The 18,024-nt window shown below is 45.5% G+C and overlaps 1 protein-coding gene across 1 annotated transcript in view; it reads right to left on the reverse strand.

Moving 5' to 3' along the window:
• TGM6 (transglutaminase 6) overlaps positions 11,368 to 18,024 on the reverse strand; it is a 35,575-nt gene continuing 28,918 nt past the window's right edge. The window contains exons 11-13 of the mRNA XM_021077688.1: positions 15,450 to 15,604; positions 15,025 to 15,158; positions 11,368 to 13,116 (exon numbers count right to left, since the gene is read on the reverse strand). Coding sequence (XP_020933347.1) covers positions 12,963 to 13,116; positions 15,025 to 15,158; positions 15,450 to 15,604 — 443 coding nt within the window. The 3' untranslated portion in view covers positions 11,368 to 12,962. The remainder of the gene's footprint in view (positions 13,117 to 15,024; positions 15,159 to 15,449; positions 15,605 to 18,024) is intronic.

Consider the following 18,024-nt stretch of genomic DNA (forward strand, 5'->3'; position numbering starts at 1 on the left):
TCTGGGAGTTGTCCTGTGGTGCAGTGGGTTAAGGATCCAGTATTGTTACTGCAGCAGCTTGGATCACTGCTGTGGCACAGATTCGTCCCTGGCCCAGGAACTTCCACATGCCGCGGGTACAGCCATTAAATGACATGACATGATGTGACATAGTAACTATCCTGGTGGGAGGACTATACTAAATACAAGGGAGACCTTAAAAAAGAAGAGACTAGTGTGTTTCTTCAGGAACATAAGGGTGGGTCAGCATCAAATTGAATCAAATGTACCTAGTTAATAAAACAAGAAAAAAGCCTTATGATTGTCTCAGGAGATATAGATAAAATTTAAACACTTGTTAGGAATAGAAGGGAAATGTATAAGCACGATACAGGGATTTATGAAAGAAAAACAAAACACAGCTGACCTAATAGTGAAAGGCTGGAAACTACCCTTAAGATTAGGAACAAGACAAGGCTGTTCCCACTGCTATTCAAAGTTATACTGGAAGGTCTAGCCAGAGCCAGAGCCATTAAGAAAAATAAAAGCCGAATTGGAAAGGAAGAAGTAAAACTTCCTAAATATGACCATCTATGTAGAAAACCCAAAGAATCCCTAAGAAAGCTCCTAGAGCTGATAAACGAATTAGGCAAAATTGCAGGGTATGAGATAGCACACAGTCTGTTGTATTTCTACATACCAGCAACAGTCTGAAAAAATTTTTAACCATGTTTACAGTAGCATCCAAAAGAATAAAATCATCAATTTAACCATGGAGGTGTAAGATTTATACACTGAAAATTACTAACATCCTGAAAGAAAACCTAAATAAATGGAAAAACATCCCATGTTTGTGGATTAGAAGACTGTTGTTTAAATGGTAGTATTTATTTCCCAAAGTGATCTAGAGGTTAAATGCAATGTCTACCAAGATTCCAATGGTTTTTTTTTGGCAGAAATTGAGAAGCTCATGGCAAGAACAATCTGGACATCTCACACCCTGATTTGAAAACCTACTATAGGAGTTCCTGTTGTGAAGCAGAAATGAATCTGACTAGTAGCCATGAGGATGCCATGAGGATATGGGTTCGATCCCTGGCCTTGCTCAGTGGGTCGGGAATCTGTTGCCGGGAGCTGTGGCGTTAGGTCACAGATGCAGCTTGGATCCCGAGTTGCTGTGGCTGTGGTGTAGGCCAGCAGCTGTAGCCCCAATTCAACCCCTAGCCTGGGAACTTCCATATGCCACAGATAGGGCCCTACCTAAAAAGCAAAAGCAAAAAAAAAAAAAAAAAAGTTATTACAAATCCTGAGTAATTAAAACTGCGATACTAGCATAAGATAGACACAGACCAATGGAGTAGAATTGGGAGTCCAGAAATAAGCCCTTGCATTTATGGTCACAAAAATGCCGAGACCTTTCCCTGGGAAAATAGTCTCCCACAGGTGGTGCTAGGACAATTAGAAAACAATATGAAAAAGAATGAAGTTGGACACCTACCTCACTTCTTAGGTCATTCGTTAACTCAAAGTGGGTCAACAATCTATAAGAACTAGAACTAAGTTACTAGAAGAAAATGTCGTGATGACTTTGGGTTTGGTGATAAATTCTAGATTTGACACCAGAAGCACAAAGAAGAAAAAATTGGACTTCAAAAGTAGAAACTATCAAAGGATAACATCAAGAATGTGAGAATGTGACCTACAGAATGGGAGAAAATACTTGCAAGTCATATATCTAATTTGCGTTTAATATCCAGACCATGTAAAGAACTTCTATGGAGTTCCCGTTGTGGCGCAGTGGAAACAAATCCAACTACGAACCATGAGGTTGCAGGTTCGATCCCTGGCCTTGCTCAGTGGGTTAAGGATCTGGCATTTCTGTGAGCTGTGGTGTAGGTTGCAGATGTGGCTCCAATCTGGCATTGCCGTGGCTGTGGTGTAAGCTGGCAGCTGTAGCTGCAATCAGACCCCTAGCCTGGGAACCTCCATATGCTGTGGGTGTGGCCCTAATAAGCAAAACAAACAAACCAAAAAAAAGCCTTTACAACTCAACAGTAGAAACAGCCCAATTAAGTCAACAAATTGTGTACAATGTCTTCAAAAGAGATATACCAATGGAGAACACATGAAAAACTGTTCAACATAATCCATCATTAAAGAAATTCAAATCAAACCTGCAATGAGATACCTCTTCAGCCCACTAGGGTGGCTTTAATGGGGGAGTAAAAAGTTGGTAAGGATGTGGAGAAATTGTGCTTTGCTGGTAAGAATGTAGAATGTTGCCGCCACTGTGTAAAATGGTTTGGCAGTTCCTCAAAAAAATAGTTACCTTATGATCCAACAATCCTACTCCTAGGTATATATCCAAGAGAAATGAAAATACATGTCTATACAGAAACTCGTACACAACTGTTGGTAGCATTATTCATAATAGCAAAAGGTGGAAACGACCCAGCTGTCCATCAGTGGATGAATGGATAGATTAATTGTGCTACACATTCAGTGGAGCATTAGGCGTGAAAGAAGTATTGATTCCTGCTACTACTTGTATGAACCCTGAAAGTATTGTGCTAAGAAGTCACACACAGAAGGACATATATGATTCCTTTTTTTCTTTAAAAAAAAAAAGTATGTGTGTGTGTGTGTGTGTGTATGTATATATATATATATATATATATATATATTTTAGGGCTGAACCTGTGGCAAATGGAAGTTTCCAGGCTAGGGGTCGAATGGGAGCTGTAGCTGCCTGCCTACACCACAGCAGCATAGGATCTGAGCTACATCTGGGACCTACACCACAGCTCACGTCAATGCCAAATCCTTAACCCACTGAGCAGGGCCAGGGACTGAACCTATGTCCTCATGGATCCTAGCCAGGTTCATTACTGCTGAGCCACGGCAGGAACTCATATATTTTTTAAATTGAAGTATAGTTGATTATATATAGTGTTATATAAGTTAAAGGTGTTCAATATAGTGATTTATAATTTTTAAAGGGCATACTACATTTTTAGGTATTATAAAAGAAAATATTTGCTATATTCCCTGCGTGTATGTATACTTGCAGCTTATTTTATACCTAATACTTTGTGCCTCTTAATTCCTTACCCCTTTACTGTCCCTCCCCCCTTTCCTCTCCCTGCTGGTAACCCCTGGTTTATTCTCTGTGAGAGTGAGTCTGCTTCTTTTTGTTATATTCACTAGTTTGTTGTATTTTTTAGATTCCACATACATGTAATATACAGAATTTGTCTTTCTCTGTCTTGACTTATTTCACTTAGCATAATGCCCTCCAAGTCCATCCATATTGCTGCAAAAATGGCAAAATTTGCTTCTTTTTTATGGCTGAGTAGTATTCCATTGTGTGTGTGTGTACACACACATATCACAGCTTTAGCCATTCATCTGTTGATGGCTGTTACCAAGGGATGAGATTGGAATGGGGGAGATGGAGAGTGGTTACTTAAGGGTACAGGATGTTTTATGTAGTGATGAAAAAGTTTTTGAAACTAGCAAGAGCTTTCCAGCTCTCTATGCACGTCACAACATTGTGAATGCACTAACTACTATTGAGTGGTAATGGGTAAACTAAAGTCATTGTATGTTATGTGACTTCATCTAAAAAAACAAAGAGTCTTCATGGAAAGGATTTACTAAGGCTTTTTATTGTGGGAAGGATAGTCCCATGGAAGAAGGCCGAGAAATCAGGGCATTAGGGAGGTGAGCTTGGCAGTGACTTTAGGCAAAAGAGTCAGTTGTTGGCTCAGACAATGTCACAGGAACATATATCACGAGAAGGACTGTCTCGCCTCCCATTTACCTGCCAGGCATGATGCAGAAGGGTTTTGTACTCCTAGCCTGTGCCGAAAAGCTGGGACTTCTCTATCTCATAAATGAGCACAGGCTACTAAGGAAAAACAAAGACCCTCACGTTGCCTAGGGGGTCAGCAAAGTAAAAACCCTGGATGCCCAAGGCTATTCTTGAAAATCAACTAAAACCCTCCTGAAGTATGTATGGTCTATATGTTTCTGTGTATTCAGTCCTACATAGAATAATCTTTATGTCACACCTGCTTTTGAGACCCATTGACTGACTAAGAGAACAAAAGGAGAAGTCTGCCATCAGACCCTGGGGCCTTCTGACCATTGTATCTTGAAGAGAACTCCTAAGTTCTTGGAGGCGAAAGGGTTGGGTGTAGAATTCAAATGTGCTTTGACCTGTTTACAGACTTTGCTCCTTTCCAGTTTTCATATTAAGCCTCTATAGCATCAATGCACTTAGTAAATTTAGGCTGTGAGGACTAAATGAGATCATAAAACATTGCTGCTGGATTTAAGTCTAAATTGTGTTTGGTCAGACTCACATGTGTACTCTTCTATAGGTTATGTATTCCTTCTTGTTTCTTTAAAAATATTTTATTACATAAATGCTCATAAAGAATGACTATAGAAAGAAATTAGGGTTCTAAGATTCAAAATATTCAATGTTAGCCTTTTCTCCTTGTTCAGTTTTATGATCTCATTACATGCTCAACTTTCTATTTCTTTTTCTTTCTTTCTTTTTTTTCCCCACACCTGTGGCATGTGGAAGTTCCTCAGCCAGAGATCAAACCTGTGCCACAGTAGTGACCCGAGCTGCTGCAGTGATATTGCTGGATCCTTAACCTACTCACCACAAAGGAACTCCAGCTTTCTATTTAACATCAAAATAATGCCAAATCTTTGCAAACAATTACTTTAATATCTCATTAAGTGAACACACCACTATTTACCTAGCCAATTCTCTGTAGATGGATATTGATTCGTTTTCTCATTAACAAATAATGTGATAACCATATTTTGCATAAAGATTATTCTATATTTAGATAATTTAAAAAAGAATCTGACTCAAAGATGTCAGTGGTTTAATTCACCATCTTTAAACTTGAGTCAATTTACTCTATTATAAAGCAGACACAATTACACCTTTTTTTGTCTTTTTAGGGCAGGGGGCATATGGAGGTTCCCAGGCTAGGGGTCCAGTTGGAGCTGTAGCTGCCGACCTATGCCACAGTCACAGCAATGCAGGATCTGAGCCACGTCTGCGACCTATACCACAGCTCATGGTGATGCCAGATCCTTAACCCACAGAGGGAGTGGAGGGATCGAACCCACAACCTCATGGTTCCTAGTCGGATTCGTTTCCACTGCACCAAGACGGGAACTCCACAACTACACTTTTTACAGCGTGCTTCTCAGAATTGATAATTATCATTCAGAAGAAATATACTTTTTCTAGTTTGACAGATGAATATGATATATCACTGTTTCTTTTAAAAAATTTCAAAGTAAGGATTTGGGTTTATTTCTTCCTTTGTGTATTGTCTTAAAAATAAATTTTGATACACATTTTTTCCATGTCATTACATAAATCTTCATAATGAGCACTGGATGTACGTCTAGTGAGTATAATATAATTTAGACTTTCTTCCTATTTGGGAAATTCATAATATCTCTGGTTTTCCATGACTACTAATCGGGCAGTGATGAATATTTTCTGTAGAAATATTTTCTACTTTGATTTCCTAAGTTTTTAGGAGTGATATTCATGATTCAAAGGTAGGCAATAGAAAGAAAGAAACTCATCAAATGGATCAAAGTGTGTGCATAAAATCTCTCTGGAACGCTGTAAGTGAGGAATTGGCCAGGTTGGCTGCTTCTGGGAAAAGGACTCTAGTTCAGGGGGAATAGGAATGGATGGGAGAGTTTTCACTGTATACGACTTAGAAGGTTTAAAATATTGAAATAGGTGAATGCATTACCTAGCTTAAAAAATTAAGTACATTAAAAAATTAAAAATGGTGAAATGATAATTTAAATTTTTTAAAAAATTAAAAATGGTGAAATGATACATTAAAAATGGTGAATGATAAATGATAAGGTACTTAAACCAATAGATCCACCAGGAGGCAGCATTGCTCTGTCAAGAGGAAGGAAACAGCAAATGTGTGGACTCTTGTCTCACTCACCGACCCTGGGATCCTGGGTTGGTTTTTTCCCTTCCTAATACTCTGCATTGTTCTAATTTTCTACAAAGACTTACACAGAAATAAAATACACTTTAAGGAGAGAAGGAAGTGTCAAGCCCTGCCTCTCTTTAGCTGTGGGGTCATATCTTTGTCTATAGGCATGAGTTCCTACAAGAAGAATTCCTGAGGGAGAGGGGGCCACATTGAAAAGGTGGATGGATCTCCCGAGTCGCCCTCTGGTCGAATCATCCTACAACATTCATAACAGTGTGTGCGGGTGCCTCTTGCTAAGGTCCTTTCCAATGCAGTGTATTTTTACCATGTTAGGTCTCGTTCAAACTAAGTTAAAAATATCTCCTTGTTTTAATTAGTGCATATTTAGCTATAAGGACCACTAGTTATGTTTTCATTTATTTAAAAGCAATTTACATTTGTTTTTCTGTGAACTACTCCACCTGCTCTATGGAGGGCTGGGAATTCATCGATGTTATTTGACACTGCTCTGTGCACTGAACACGTTTGTTGAATGAATGAGTGATAAACAACTTTCTTGAGCTCCACTTTCCTCATCTATAAAATAGGAGCGTGTCTTGTTGTTGGCTTCTAAGGGGGCAGGATTAGGTCCTCCACCAAATTGGGTTTAAATATTTGGGAGTTCCCATAGTGGCGCAGTGGAAACGAATCCAACTAGGAACCATGAGGTAGTGGGTTGGATCCCTGGCCTCGCTCAATGGGTTAAGGAACCGGTGTTGCCATGAGCTGTGGTGTAGGTCAGAGACTCGCCTCGGATCTGGCATTGCTGTGGTTGTGGTGTAGGCCAACGGCTAGAGCTCCGATTAGATCCCTAGCCTGGGAACCTCCACATATGGCAGGTGCAGCCCTAAAAAAAAAAATTAATAATAAATATTTGAGACTGATGACCCTGTATTTATATTACCCAGGAGGGTTTGAAAGGGTATCTCTGTCCTATAATGAGGCTTTCTGGGGAGGGCAGGGCAGGGTCCCAAGCAGGTCTGAAAATGACTTGAGAGAGCACTGTGAGGTGACCGTCCCATTTCATTGTGATCGGGGTGGAGATGGGGCTGTGGTGAAGTCCTGCTAAAGGGCTTGAACTTCCCGCAAGTGCCAAGGGAGGGCGCCCGCAGCTTTCTTGAAAGCTGTCAGCAGTCAGCAAAAAAGAAGTGTGCCCTGGCCTTGCAGAAAGGCAGAACCTCATCTCACTGAAGATTAAACGAGGTCATACACACCATATGGTAGCCACGAAGGAAGCAGTCAGTAGATAAGTGCCATTATTATTGCCATGCTCGAGTCTTTCAGTTCTAGCTTTAAAAGGAGTTTATTTTTCTTTTGAATATAAATTTCGTTTCCTCCCCCCCCCCCCATCCAGGGATGAGATCTATAGTTACAGGGTTTCCCTACTCTTCTTTTTTTTTTTTTTTTTTTTTTTTTTTTTGTGGCATATGGAGGTTCCCAGGCCAGGGGTCAAACCGGAGCTGTAGCTGCCAGCCAACACCACAGCCACAGCAACGCTGGATCCAAGCCGCGTCTGTGATCTGCACCACAGCTCATGGCAATGCCGGATCCTTAACCCACTGAGGGAGGCCAGGAATTGAACCTGCGTCCTCGTGGATAGTAGTCGGGTTTGTTAACCACTGAGCCACGATGGGAACTCCGCATATAACTGTTCATAGTATTCTCTTAGGGTTTCTTTTTTTTGTACCTCTGTGATATTGGTTCTTATTTCTCCACTTTCATCTATTATTTTGTTTACTTGGATTCTCTTTTCTTCTTGGTGAACCTGGCTAAAGCTTTGTCAATTTACCTTTTCAAAAACCCAGCTCTTAGTCTCATTGATTTTTTTTCCCGTTGTTTTTCATCTCTGTTTTATTGACTTCCTCTTTGTTATTATTTCTGTCCTTCTGATGACTTTGGCATTCTTTTTTTTTTTTTTTTTGCTCTTCTTTTTCTAACTATTTTAGGTGGTAGGTTGGGTTGTTTGATTTTCTTGTTTCTTAAGGAAAGCCTGCGTTACTATGAATTTCTTCTCTCAGAGCTACTTTTCTGCATTCTATGGATTCTGGAGTGTTGTGTTTCATTTTCATTTGTCTCGAGTTATTTTCTGATTTCTCCATTGACCTACTGGTTTTCTAGTAGCATGTTTATTCTCCAGGTGTTTGTTCTTTTTCCATTTTTCTTTCTGTAGTTATTTTTTATTTTATTTTATTTTTTGTCTTTTTAGGGCTGCAACTGCAGCATATGGAAGTTCCCAGGCTAGGGGCTGAACTGGAGCTGCAGTTGCCAGCCTACACCACAGCCACAGCAACACCATATTTGAGCTGCATCTGTGACCTACACCAAAGCTTGCAGCAACGCTGGATCCTTAACACACTGAGTGAGGCTAGGATTCAAACCTGCATCCTCATGGATACTAGTTGGATTCTTTACCTGTTGAGCCACAGTGCAAACTTCCACTGCCAGATCTCTTAACCCAGTGTGCCCGGCCAGGGATTGAACCCATACCTCCATAGCAACCTGGGCTATTCCAGTCTGAACCCACTGTGCCACAGTGGGAATTCCATTACGTTTTATTTTCTTTTTGTCACGAGTCACTACATTTAATTAGCTTATTTATTCAAAAATGTGCTTACTTGTTTATTTGTATTTCTCATTTTACTTTTTTTTTTTTTTTTGTCTTTTTAGGGCCACACCTGTGGCATATGGAAGTTCCCAGGCTAGGGGTTGAATCAGAGCTGTAGCTGCCAGGCTACGCCACAGGCACAGCAACGTGGGATCTGAGCCACGTCTGCGACATACACCACAGCTCAGGGCAACGCCGGATCTTTAACCCACTGAGCAAGGCCAGGGATCGAACCTGTGTCCTTATGGATGCTAGTTGGGTTCGCTAACCACTAAGCCATGACAGGAACTCCTCATTTTACTTTTTATACCTTTTAAAAGGTGACTGAATCCCTGTGCCCACCTGCTGGAAGGTGATCCCCGTGAATGCAGAGAACTTGGGCTCTCCCAGCTCTGCTCTTGGGTTGAACAGACTGCTGGGTGGGGGACACGCCGTCCAGTCCCTCCTTCAGTGGAGGGCTTGTTGCCCCAACTGCTAGGAGTGCTGCCTGCAGATGACCCTTAACTGTCGGCCACTTCAGGGATGGCCTCAGTTGTAGAGTGATGCTCTCTCTTGCCCGAAGTCACACCTCTTCTGGGGTGATTGGTGATGGATGCACAGAAAGACCCAGCCATCTCGGCCAAACCTGGGACACTGTGACAGGCCATTCTAGCTCCAGAGCTGCCCGTGCGGTGCACCCAGGCTGCCACTGAGACTCATCGTGGGTTGATTCCTCCTTCCATCCCTTCCTCCTTCCTCTCCATCCCTTCCACAGGGGTTGATCCCCAGGTCACCCCCTCAACCAACAGCCTGCACCCTAAGCTCCATCTCAGAGTCAGCTTCCTGGGAAGCTCAGCCTGCAACAACCGAGCTTGATGCAGATGCACTGTGGGTGTTTGCTGGGAGTGCGGGGGTCTGGGGCCCCCTCAAGGGGAGACCATCTTGGACAATGTGTGGCGCTTCCCTACTGACAGGAGTGTCCTCTACTAAGGGTGGGAGGTCGCCTCCCGCTTTGGCGGCAGGTGCCAAGCAGAGCTCCTTCCACTTCTTAGGAGAAGTGAACGCCCAGGAGTGGTGGAGAGAGCCGTGGTCAGCTGCTAGGCTTTTGCATTTACTCCTGGAGGACTGGGCTGTGAATGCAGACTCTCAGGGCGCAACAGAGCTAGAAGGATCCAGAAGGTCACCGTGCTTCTCAGATACGTCTGCCCAAGTACCTCAAAGGCAAAGGAAGGTGTGTGGGTGCAAGAAGCCAGGTCGTGTTTGCCCGGTGGCATCACATACAGCAGAGGAGTGTGTGGGCCCCCATTTGAGAAGCTCCGTCCTGGACTGAGAAATCCAAAGCCAAGGCCTGGAGTTCAGTCTGGCTGGGGTCTGACTGAGGTCAGGACTTGGCCTGAGGCTGGATCAGGGCCCAGTTTGGGGTCAGAGCTCAGTCCAGGATCAGGTTTCTGCCTGGCATCCAGGCTCAGCCTAAGTTCAGGGCTCAATCAGAGACAAGGATTGGAGCTTGGTCTGGGGCCAGGACTGTCCCAGGTTGGGGCAGGGCTTGATCCAGGGCCAGAGTCAAGTCACGGTCTAGCTGTGGTAGGAGCCAGAATTTAGTGTGAGGCTTAGGTTTAGGACTCCTTCTAGCATCAAGGTCACGACCAAGGCTGGCTGGGCTCGCCTGAGTGACAGCTCTATCTAAGGCCATGGGCACACGCTGGAACCTCATCTGACTTTCCTTGCCGGGCCTGCTAAAGGCTTGGCCTCAGTCCAGGGTTGGGCTTGATCCGAGGCTGGGTGTAGCCTGGCGTCAGGACTCAGGAGCAAGCAGCTGAGTCAGCAGGTTGGTTGGCAGCAGGGTCAGCAAACCACAACCTCTGGGCCAAACCTGGCCTGCCCCCTGTTTTTGTAACAAAAATTTGTTGCAATACACTGATACTCTTTTGCCTCCACCTTGTCTATGGCTAGGTTTAAGCTAAAAAAGCAGAGTGGAGTGGCTGGAATGGAGACCATACAGCCTGCAAAGCCCCAGACAGTTACTAACCATCTGGTCCTTGACAGTAAAAGCTGGCCAATCCCTGTTCTGAAGGCTCCCTGGCATGAGCTTCCTTGAAGGTCATGGTGGCATCTAAGAGGCCAAGGGGCTCAAAGCAAGCAGGTAGAGCCCTGTTGCTGGTGCCCTTCTGGGTCCCCACAGCCAGCGGACGCTAAGGCTTTCAGCGCCCTTCCTCTGGGCACTGTCTGGGGATTGCCCCCCACCCAGCGGGTCTGCCCTCCCTGCTTGCTTCTCTTGGCAGCCTCCAGAGCAGGATCCACACACTCCTATGGGCTGTCTTCTGTCAATGTCTCCACCCATCCCACCCCAACCAGGCCCTCTCATTGGCTGCTGGGGTGGTTTCTGCTTTCAGCTGGAGCTGGAAGGGCCTGTGGGGCCAGTTTGGTTCCCCAGGGAAGCACTACCTCACCTCCACTGAGAGGTCTGAGGGCAAGGGGGCTGGAGTGGAGCCAGAGCTGTCTGGCAGGTGCCCTCATCACCTCTGGCTGGCTACTTTTTCTTTCTTTCTTTTTTTTGGGGGGGGCCTTTTTTCCTTATAGGGCTGTACCCACTGCACATGAAGGTTCCCACGTTAGAGGTCTAATCGGAGCTACAGCTGCTGGCCTAGGCCACAGCCACAGCAAAGCGGGATCCGAGCCACATCTGTGACCTACAGCACAGCTCATGGCAATGCCGGATCCTTAACCCACGGAGCGAAGCCAGGGATCGAACCCGCAACCTCATGGTTCCTAGTCGGATTCGTTTCCGCTGTACCATGCCGGGAACTCCACCTCTGGCTACTTTCTACTTTCCGCTCTTCTCACACACACATACACACACACACTCTTACAGGCCATTCTAGCTCCAGAGCTGCCTGTGGAGGGCAAATCAGCCTCAAACAGTTGAGCGTGAGGAAGATGGGCAGTTGGTGTTTGCTGGGAGAGCGAGGAGTCTGGGGTCCCCATTTCAGTCTTGCTGCTGACAGGAGTGTCCTTCGCACTAAGAATGGGAGACGGCCTCCTGTTGATTCAGCCCCTCTCTGTGGCTCCGTCTTGAGGAAATGACTGCCCGCGCTGCCCTCCTTACACACAATCCGCCTCCAAAACCTGTGGAGGGTTTGGGGAGGTGTTCTGGAGCCAAGGCAGCCCCAGGGCCTGGCTCATCAAATGCACCCACTCCTCTGGGCTCTCCGAGCTGCCCCCTAGGCGGAGTGGAATCATCAGACAAATGCCTTGGTCACAACGATCAGCCATCAGACACCGTGCACGTGTTTGCCCTTTCTTTGCAAAGAAAAGAACATGAATTGTTCTCACTCGAGTCAGGTCCAGGAGGTGTCTCACTGCAGATGTGCCTGTTTTGTTGTTGAGATTACTTCCGCTCTGTGATTAGTTAGAATCCCTTGGCTGTCTGGAACATTTCAGAGCTGATTCCTGTCTGGGGCAGTTATCTTCAGAGCCTGGTGGTCCCCACTCTGGTCCTTGTCCTAGAAGTCTCTGTTCTGTTTTGATGCCAAGAGCATGCTTGTGTGTAGGGTGAGCTGCTGGGGATGTTTTCCAAGGCCAACACTGTCCTGGTTCCAAAGAAGTAAATAAACACTGGGGACCGCTGGGCAGGTCAGATGAGACCCCTGATGACGTGCTAGATCAGATTTGGGGCTCTACCCCCAAATGCCACCAGGCTTGATGGCCCCTCCTCTATCTTCAGCCTCTTGCAGGGAGCAGTAGCCACTCCCCCCAGTGGCTGGGCCTGTGTCTTCACTGGGGGAAATTCTTCCATCACTTCAGACTCAATGCTTTGTGGGAACATGACTCTGTGGTACAACTTGGCCGGTGTAATTGGCATACACGTGGGCCCCAGCTCTGCCTCTAGCTCGCCCTGTGGCCACAGGCAAGGATCTCCCCTCTGCGTAAACCAGGAGTGTCGAGGGATGTTTGGATGTCAGAGCTGGGAGGAGATTCTTGGGTCTGGATGTGGTCAGAACACTGAAGAGGTGAGAGACAAACAAGGAAAGCCCAGAGGTCAGCCAGGGTGAGGATGGACTGGCGGGCAGGAGGTGGCAGAGCCAGGTGGGCCAAGGTTACTGTGATGCTTGGTCCATCAGTCTCCCAGCAATGAGGGTGATGCAATGAAGGTGGCAGAGTCTCCTGACATCATCCATCATTGTCCAGAAGTTTAAGGATGCCTGGGTCGAACACCTCAGTTTACAGATAGGGAAACTGAGGGCTAGGAGGGGAGGGACTTGGGGCAGAAGCTGAGGCAGGACTGAGACCCAGGCCCTCTGGCTCCCATATGGGGACAGGGACCATCTCCTCCCCTCTTGGCCCTTCACGACCCATCACTTGGCTGTGGCCACGTGGATGATCACAAAGCCCTTGATGTCTGGGAAGCGGGGGCTGACGAGGTCCACCTGCAGCTGCCGCGAGCCGCTCTTGGAGGGGGTGATGCTGAACTGAACGGAGGCTCTCTCCTGGGGCTCCAGGCTGGGCACACTGTGGAAAGGAAATGGAGAAAGGCAGACCCTCAGCCCTGTCTCCTTTGATTTGATTTGATTTGATTTGATCTTTTTGCCTTTTCTAGGGCCTCACCCATGGCATACGGAGGTTCCCAGGCTAGGGGTCTAATTGGAGCTGTTGCCACCGGACTTCACCAGAGACACACAGCAATGTGGGATCTGAGCCACGTCTGCGGCTTACACCACAGCTCATGGCAACGCTGGATCCTTGACCCACTGAGCGAGGCCAGGGATCGAACTCACAACCTCATGGTTCCTAGTTGGATTCATTAACCACTGAGCCACGATGGGAACTCCGAACTTATTTTTAAATTGTGAATCATTACATTGTACACTATAATTTATATAATATTATACACCAACTATACTTCAGTTAAAAAATTAAATTAAAAATAGAGAACCTAGCTTCTGCAGAAGAAAGTGGGAATAACGTGGGAAAAAATACTGTGACACAAAATTTACTCAGTAATTCACGTTAGAGAAGCACTGAGTCAGCCCTCTCTTCTTCCCGAGCCTGGTCTGCTCGTCCATGGCTCTTCAGAGCCCTCGGGATCAAGGTCACACCTTGTGGCTTGACATTCATAACTTCCAATTTGCTTTCAGCTTAGTCGTCCCTTGTACCACTTCTCCCACCAGCCAGGCTAGTCTCTCCCCTGTGCCCTGAACATACCTTATGCTTCTCCTCCTCCGGGCTTTTGGCTGGACTGTTTCTCCTACTCAGGATGCCCTTCCCATTCCAATCACGTCCAAGGCCCAGATTAAGATTTTCTTCTTCCAGGAGACCTTCCCTGACTATACCAGCCACGGAGACCTCTGGCTGGGAAGCTCTGCATCCTTATCGATTTTTTTTTTTTTTTTTTTGTCTTTTTGCCTTTTCTAGGGCCACTCCTGCGACATATGGAGGTTCCCAGGCTAGGGGTCGAATCGGAGCTGTAGCCACTGGTCTATGCCAGAGCCACAGCAACGCAGGATCCAAGCTGTGTCTGCGACCTACACAACAGCTCACAGCAACGCCGGATCATTAACTCACTGAGCGAGGCCAGGGATCGAACCCACAACCTCATGGTTCCTAGTCGGATTCGTTAACCACTGCACCACGATGGGAACTCCCTTACTGATATCTGAAAAGCTCCTCAATTCATCAGTTAAGGCTCAGCCTAAATATCAGTTCCCCTGGGGCTTTCCTCGGGTCCCACCCTATCCCCACTCAAGGGCTGCCTCTGAGCCCCTGGACCTTGGGGACCCATCCCTCCGCACAAATCACACTGCCTTCATTTGAAAGGCCCTATGTCACTGAGAGCTCTTCCCCAGATAGAACCCCATCTGTTCATTTTGGTGTCCTCAGCAAGGGTCAGTATGATCAAGGACCATGAGTGTGCGTGAGCAAATGAATGAAAGAATGAATGAGGGAGAGAATAATTGAGGAGGAATAATAAATGAGTGCAGGAATAAATGGAATATGAGTGAATGAGTGCCTAAAGGAGCGAATGGATAGGTAAATGAGTGAGCAAATGAAGGGAAGAATGAGTAGATGAATGAACCCATCAAAACTGAATGGAGTAGATAATGAGAAGTGAATAATGAGCAAAACATGAGTAAAAGAGCGAATGAATGAATGAGTAAAGGCGAGAGTAAATGAATAAGTAAATGGATAAATGAGAGAAAAGAGGAAGGATGTGAAGAGAAAACATAATGTGATGTGATGAGGGGATGAGGTATATGATCAAATAAGTTAATGATGAAATAAATAAAGGAATAAAGAAATGAAAGAAGGCTGATTCCCGGGAACCCGAAATCTCTCTCTCGCTCCCTCTCCCTGCTGGCAGCTTCTTTACGGCCCATTTGATAAGGAAGGCAGCCCTCCCAGCCCCAGGCTGACACTTACCTGATGCTGAGCTGTCCCTGGAGAAGGCCACTCCCCTCCACCATCAGCACACAGTCCTCCACTTTCTCCAGGAGGGGGTTCACCACCATCACTTCCACGGCAACCGCCACCCCCACCACGGCCGGGCCAAGCACCTGGAGGGGCAACACCCATAAGTCACCCCCCCTCCTCCCCTTCCTTCCAGGAAACCCAGGATCCTGGCTGGTTCAAAGGATGGGGAGTTCATCTTGTCTACCCCTTGCTTCTACCTACCCTGTTACTGAGATCTATCATTACATTCCTCCCCTGGCATCCACACCCCTCATCCCCGCGCTTGAGCGCTGAAGCCGGAGCTGAAAGCACCACCTGCCCCACCAGCCTCTGCTGGCCTCCCAAAGCTCTACGGGGCCTGCCAGGAACCGATGGCGGGTGCAGACAGGAGTCACCTTGATGCTGATGACGTCCTCCAGAGTAATGTCCTTCTCCACCAGGAGCTTCTCTCCTTTGGTGACAAGGCACAGGGCGGCCAACAGGATCTTCTTGTCCTCTGTCAGGTCTTCCTTATACTGAGAGTAAGATATTTCAACCGGGATCTTTTTCTCTGGAAGGGAAAGCAGAGGTGGGAATTGGGAGTCCAATGTTCTTTTTCAAAGCAACCCAGAAAGAGTCAGGCAAGGCTCAGATCACAGTTATATGCTCTCTGGTCCTTGCAACCAATCAGACAGTCATTATTATCAGTTTATAGATTAAGAACTCTAAGGCTCAGAGAGGGTAATGTCTCGTCCAATGTCACACAGCATGTAAATCAAGGAGCCAAGATAAGGTAGGATTCAAATTCAGGCCCAGCTACCACGACACCAGACTGTCTCTCGAAGAGCTTCCAGAGCTGTGTTTACAATTCTCCCAATCATTCCAGATGGAAATCTCTCAGTCCATCAACTAGTCATCCCATCAGGAATTCACTCACTGTTCACTGAGCACCTACTCTGTGTTAGGTGCAGAGAAGAGGGAGGCTAAAGGCCTACCTTAAGTTCCAACCCAGGGAGGAGGCCAGCTTCCTCACAGCCTTTCCGAATCCTCTCTCCCCACGAAAGCCCAGCTCTGGTCAGGTCCGCCAACTGTGAAGCTTTCACTGGTGCCCTCACCCACGGATCTTGTGCCCTGTGCCTTCTGAGCTCCTGTGGTTCTGGCCATTTCTATCTCTGCCTCATCAGCCACAAACACCTGCCTATATAGTCTCTTCTTTTGAGCAGGGGTCACATATATGTTTGCCCACCATATATTTTTTTCTTTTAGGCACACATGTCATTTCCAATGTGCCTCAGGCTCTACCATCCCCTACTGCTCTGTGACCACTGCTTCCTTTATTTCTGTTTCCTTCCTGCCTCTGAAAGTATCTGAGTTTTTAGCCTATGGAAAAGATCCTTAAAGGATTCAAATGCTCTGTCTCCCCAGAGCTTTGCATATAGTAGATGCTTCCTGAATGCCCATAGCTGATCCATGTGTCAAAGTTCTACCTTGTTTTATGGGCTCCCTGAGTCCTGTAGATCATCGCTAGGAGAACTCTTACTACAATAACAGTAATAATTAATCATTTTAGAAGCAAACTTTTACTGAGGGATTAAAGTGTATTGGGCCCTTGGAAGCACAGTCATGGATTAGCTTATTCAGTCCTCACGATAATTCCATGAGCAAGCATTATTATCTGCAACTTGTAATAATATCAATAATACAATCACTACCATAAATTAAATATTCATTAGGTGGTAGGAATTTGGCCAAATAGTTTATGTATGTTATATCATTTACTCCTTGCATGGTGGGAGGTGAAGTGGTTCTTAAAGTGTGGTCCTGGGACCAGCAGCATCAGTATCACCGGAGAACTTGTTAGAAGTGCAAATTCTAAGGCTCCAGAGTGAAGCATCCACCAGATGCTCCCGATCATGCACACGGACAGAGCTTTGAACATTAATTTAGACCACGGAGAAGGGAGGAGAAAGACTGTTCCTTACAGTATTCAGAAGAGAGCTTCTTGAAATTCTCTGGGCCATGGACTCCACGTACAGTCTAAGACCCTTTTCCTGGAATAATGTTGTCAATAGCAATAGGAATCACTGGATATAACAGATAACTAGAGAACACTTCATCCAACAACAGCAGAATACACATTCTTCTCCAGCTCATAAGGAATATTCACCAAGATAGACCGCATTCTGGGCCAAGGGTAACCCATTACCAAACTGAAAGGAATAAAGATCATGCAGTGCATGCTTTCAGACTACAGCAGAATTAAACTAGATATCATAAACAGAAAGAAGACTGGAAGACTCCAAAATAGTTAGAGTTTAAACCACACATGTCTAAATAACACTTAGGCCAAAGACGATATCTCAGAGGAAATTTAAAAATATTTTGAACAAATGAAAATATAACTTAAAATTTGTGGGATGCAGCAAAGCGGTACTTCGATGGAAATACATAGCACTGTATACATATATTAGAAAAGAAGAAAGATCTGAAATCAATAATCTAAGTTTCTGGAGTTCCTGTCGTGGCTCAGTGAAAACGAATCTGACTAGTATCCATGAGGATGCAGGTTCGCTACCTGGCCTCGATCAGTAGGTTAAGGATCTGGTGTAGCCCTGAGCTGCTGTGTAGGTCACAGACTTGGCTTGGATCTGGCATTGTGGCTCTGGCGTAGGCCGGCAGCTACAGCTCCAATTCGACCCCTAGCCTGGGAGCCTCCATATGCTGTGGGTGCAGCCCTAAAAAGACAAAACAAAACAAAACAAAAAACAAAAACAAAACTAAGTTTCCACTTTAAGAAACTAGAAATAGAAGAGCAAATGAAATCCAAAGTAAGTGAAATGACAACTAAAACTTAAGAAATAAAGCAGAATCAATAAATTGAAAATAAGAAATCAAAAGAGAAAACCAACGAAACCAAAAGCAGATTCTTTGAAAAGATCAATAAAACTGATAAGCCTCTACCCAGGCTAAATAAGAAATAAAGAGAGAAGA

Source organism: Sus scrofa, chromosome 17, assembly GCF_000003025.6.
Source record: "Sus scrofa isolate TJ Tabasco breed Duroc chromosome 17, Sscrofa11.1, whole genome shotgun sequence".
Classification (NCBI taxonomy): Eukaryota; Metazoa; Chordata; class Mammalia; order Artiodactyla; family Suidae; genus Sus; species Sus scrofa.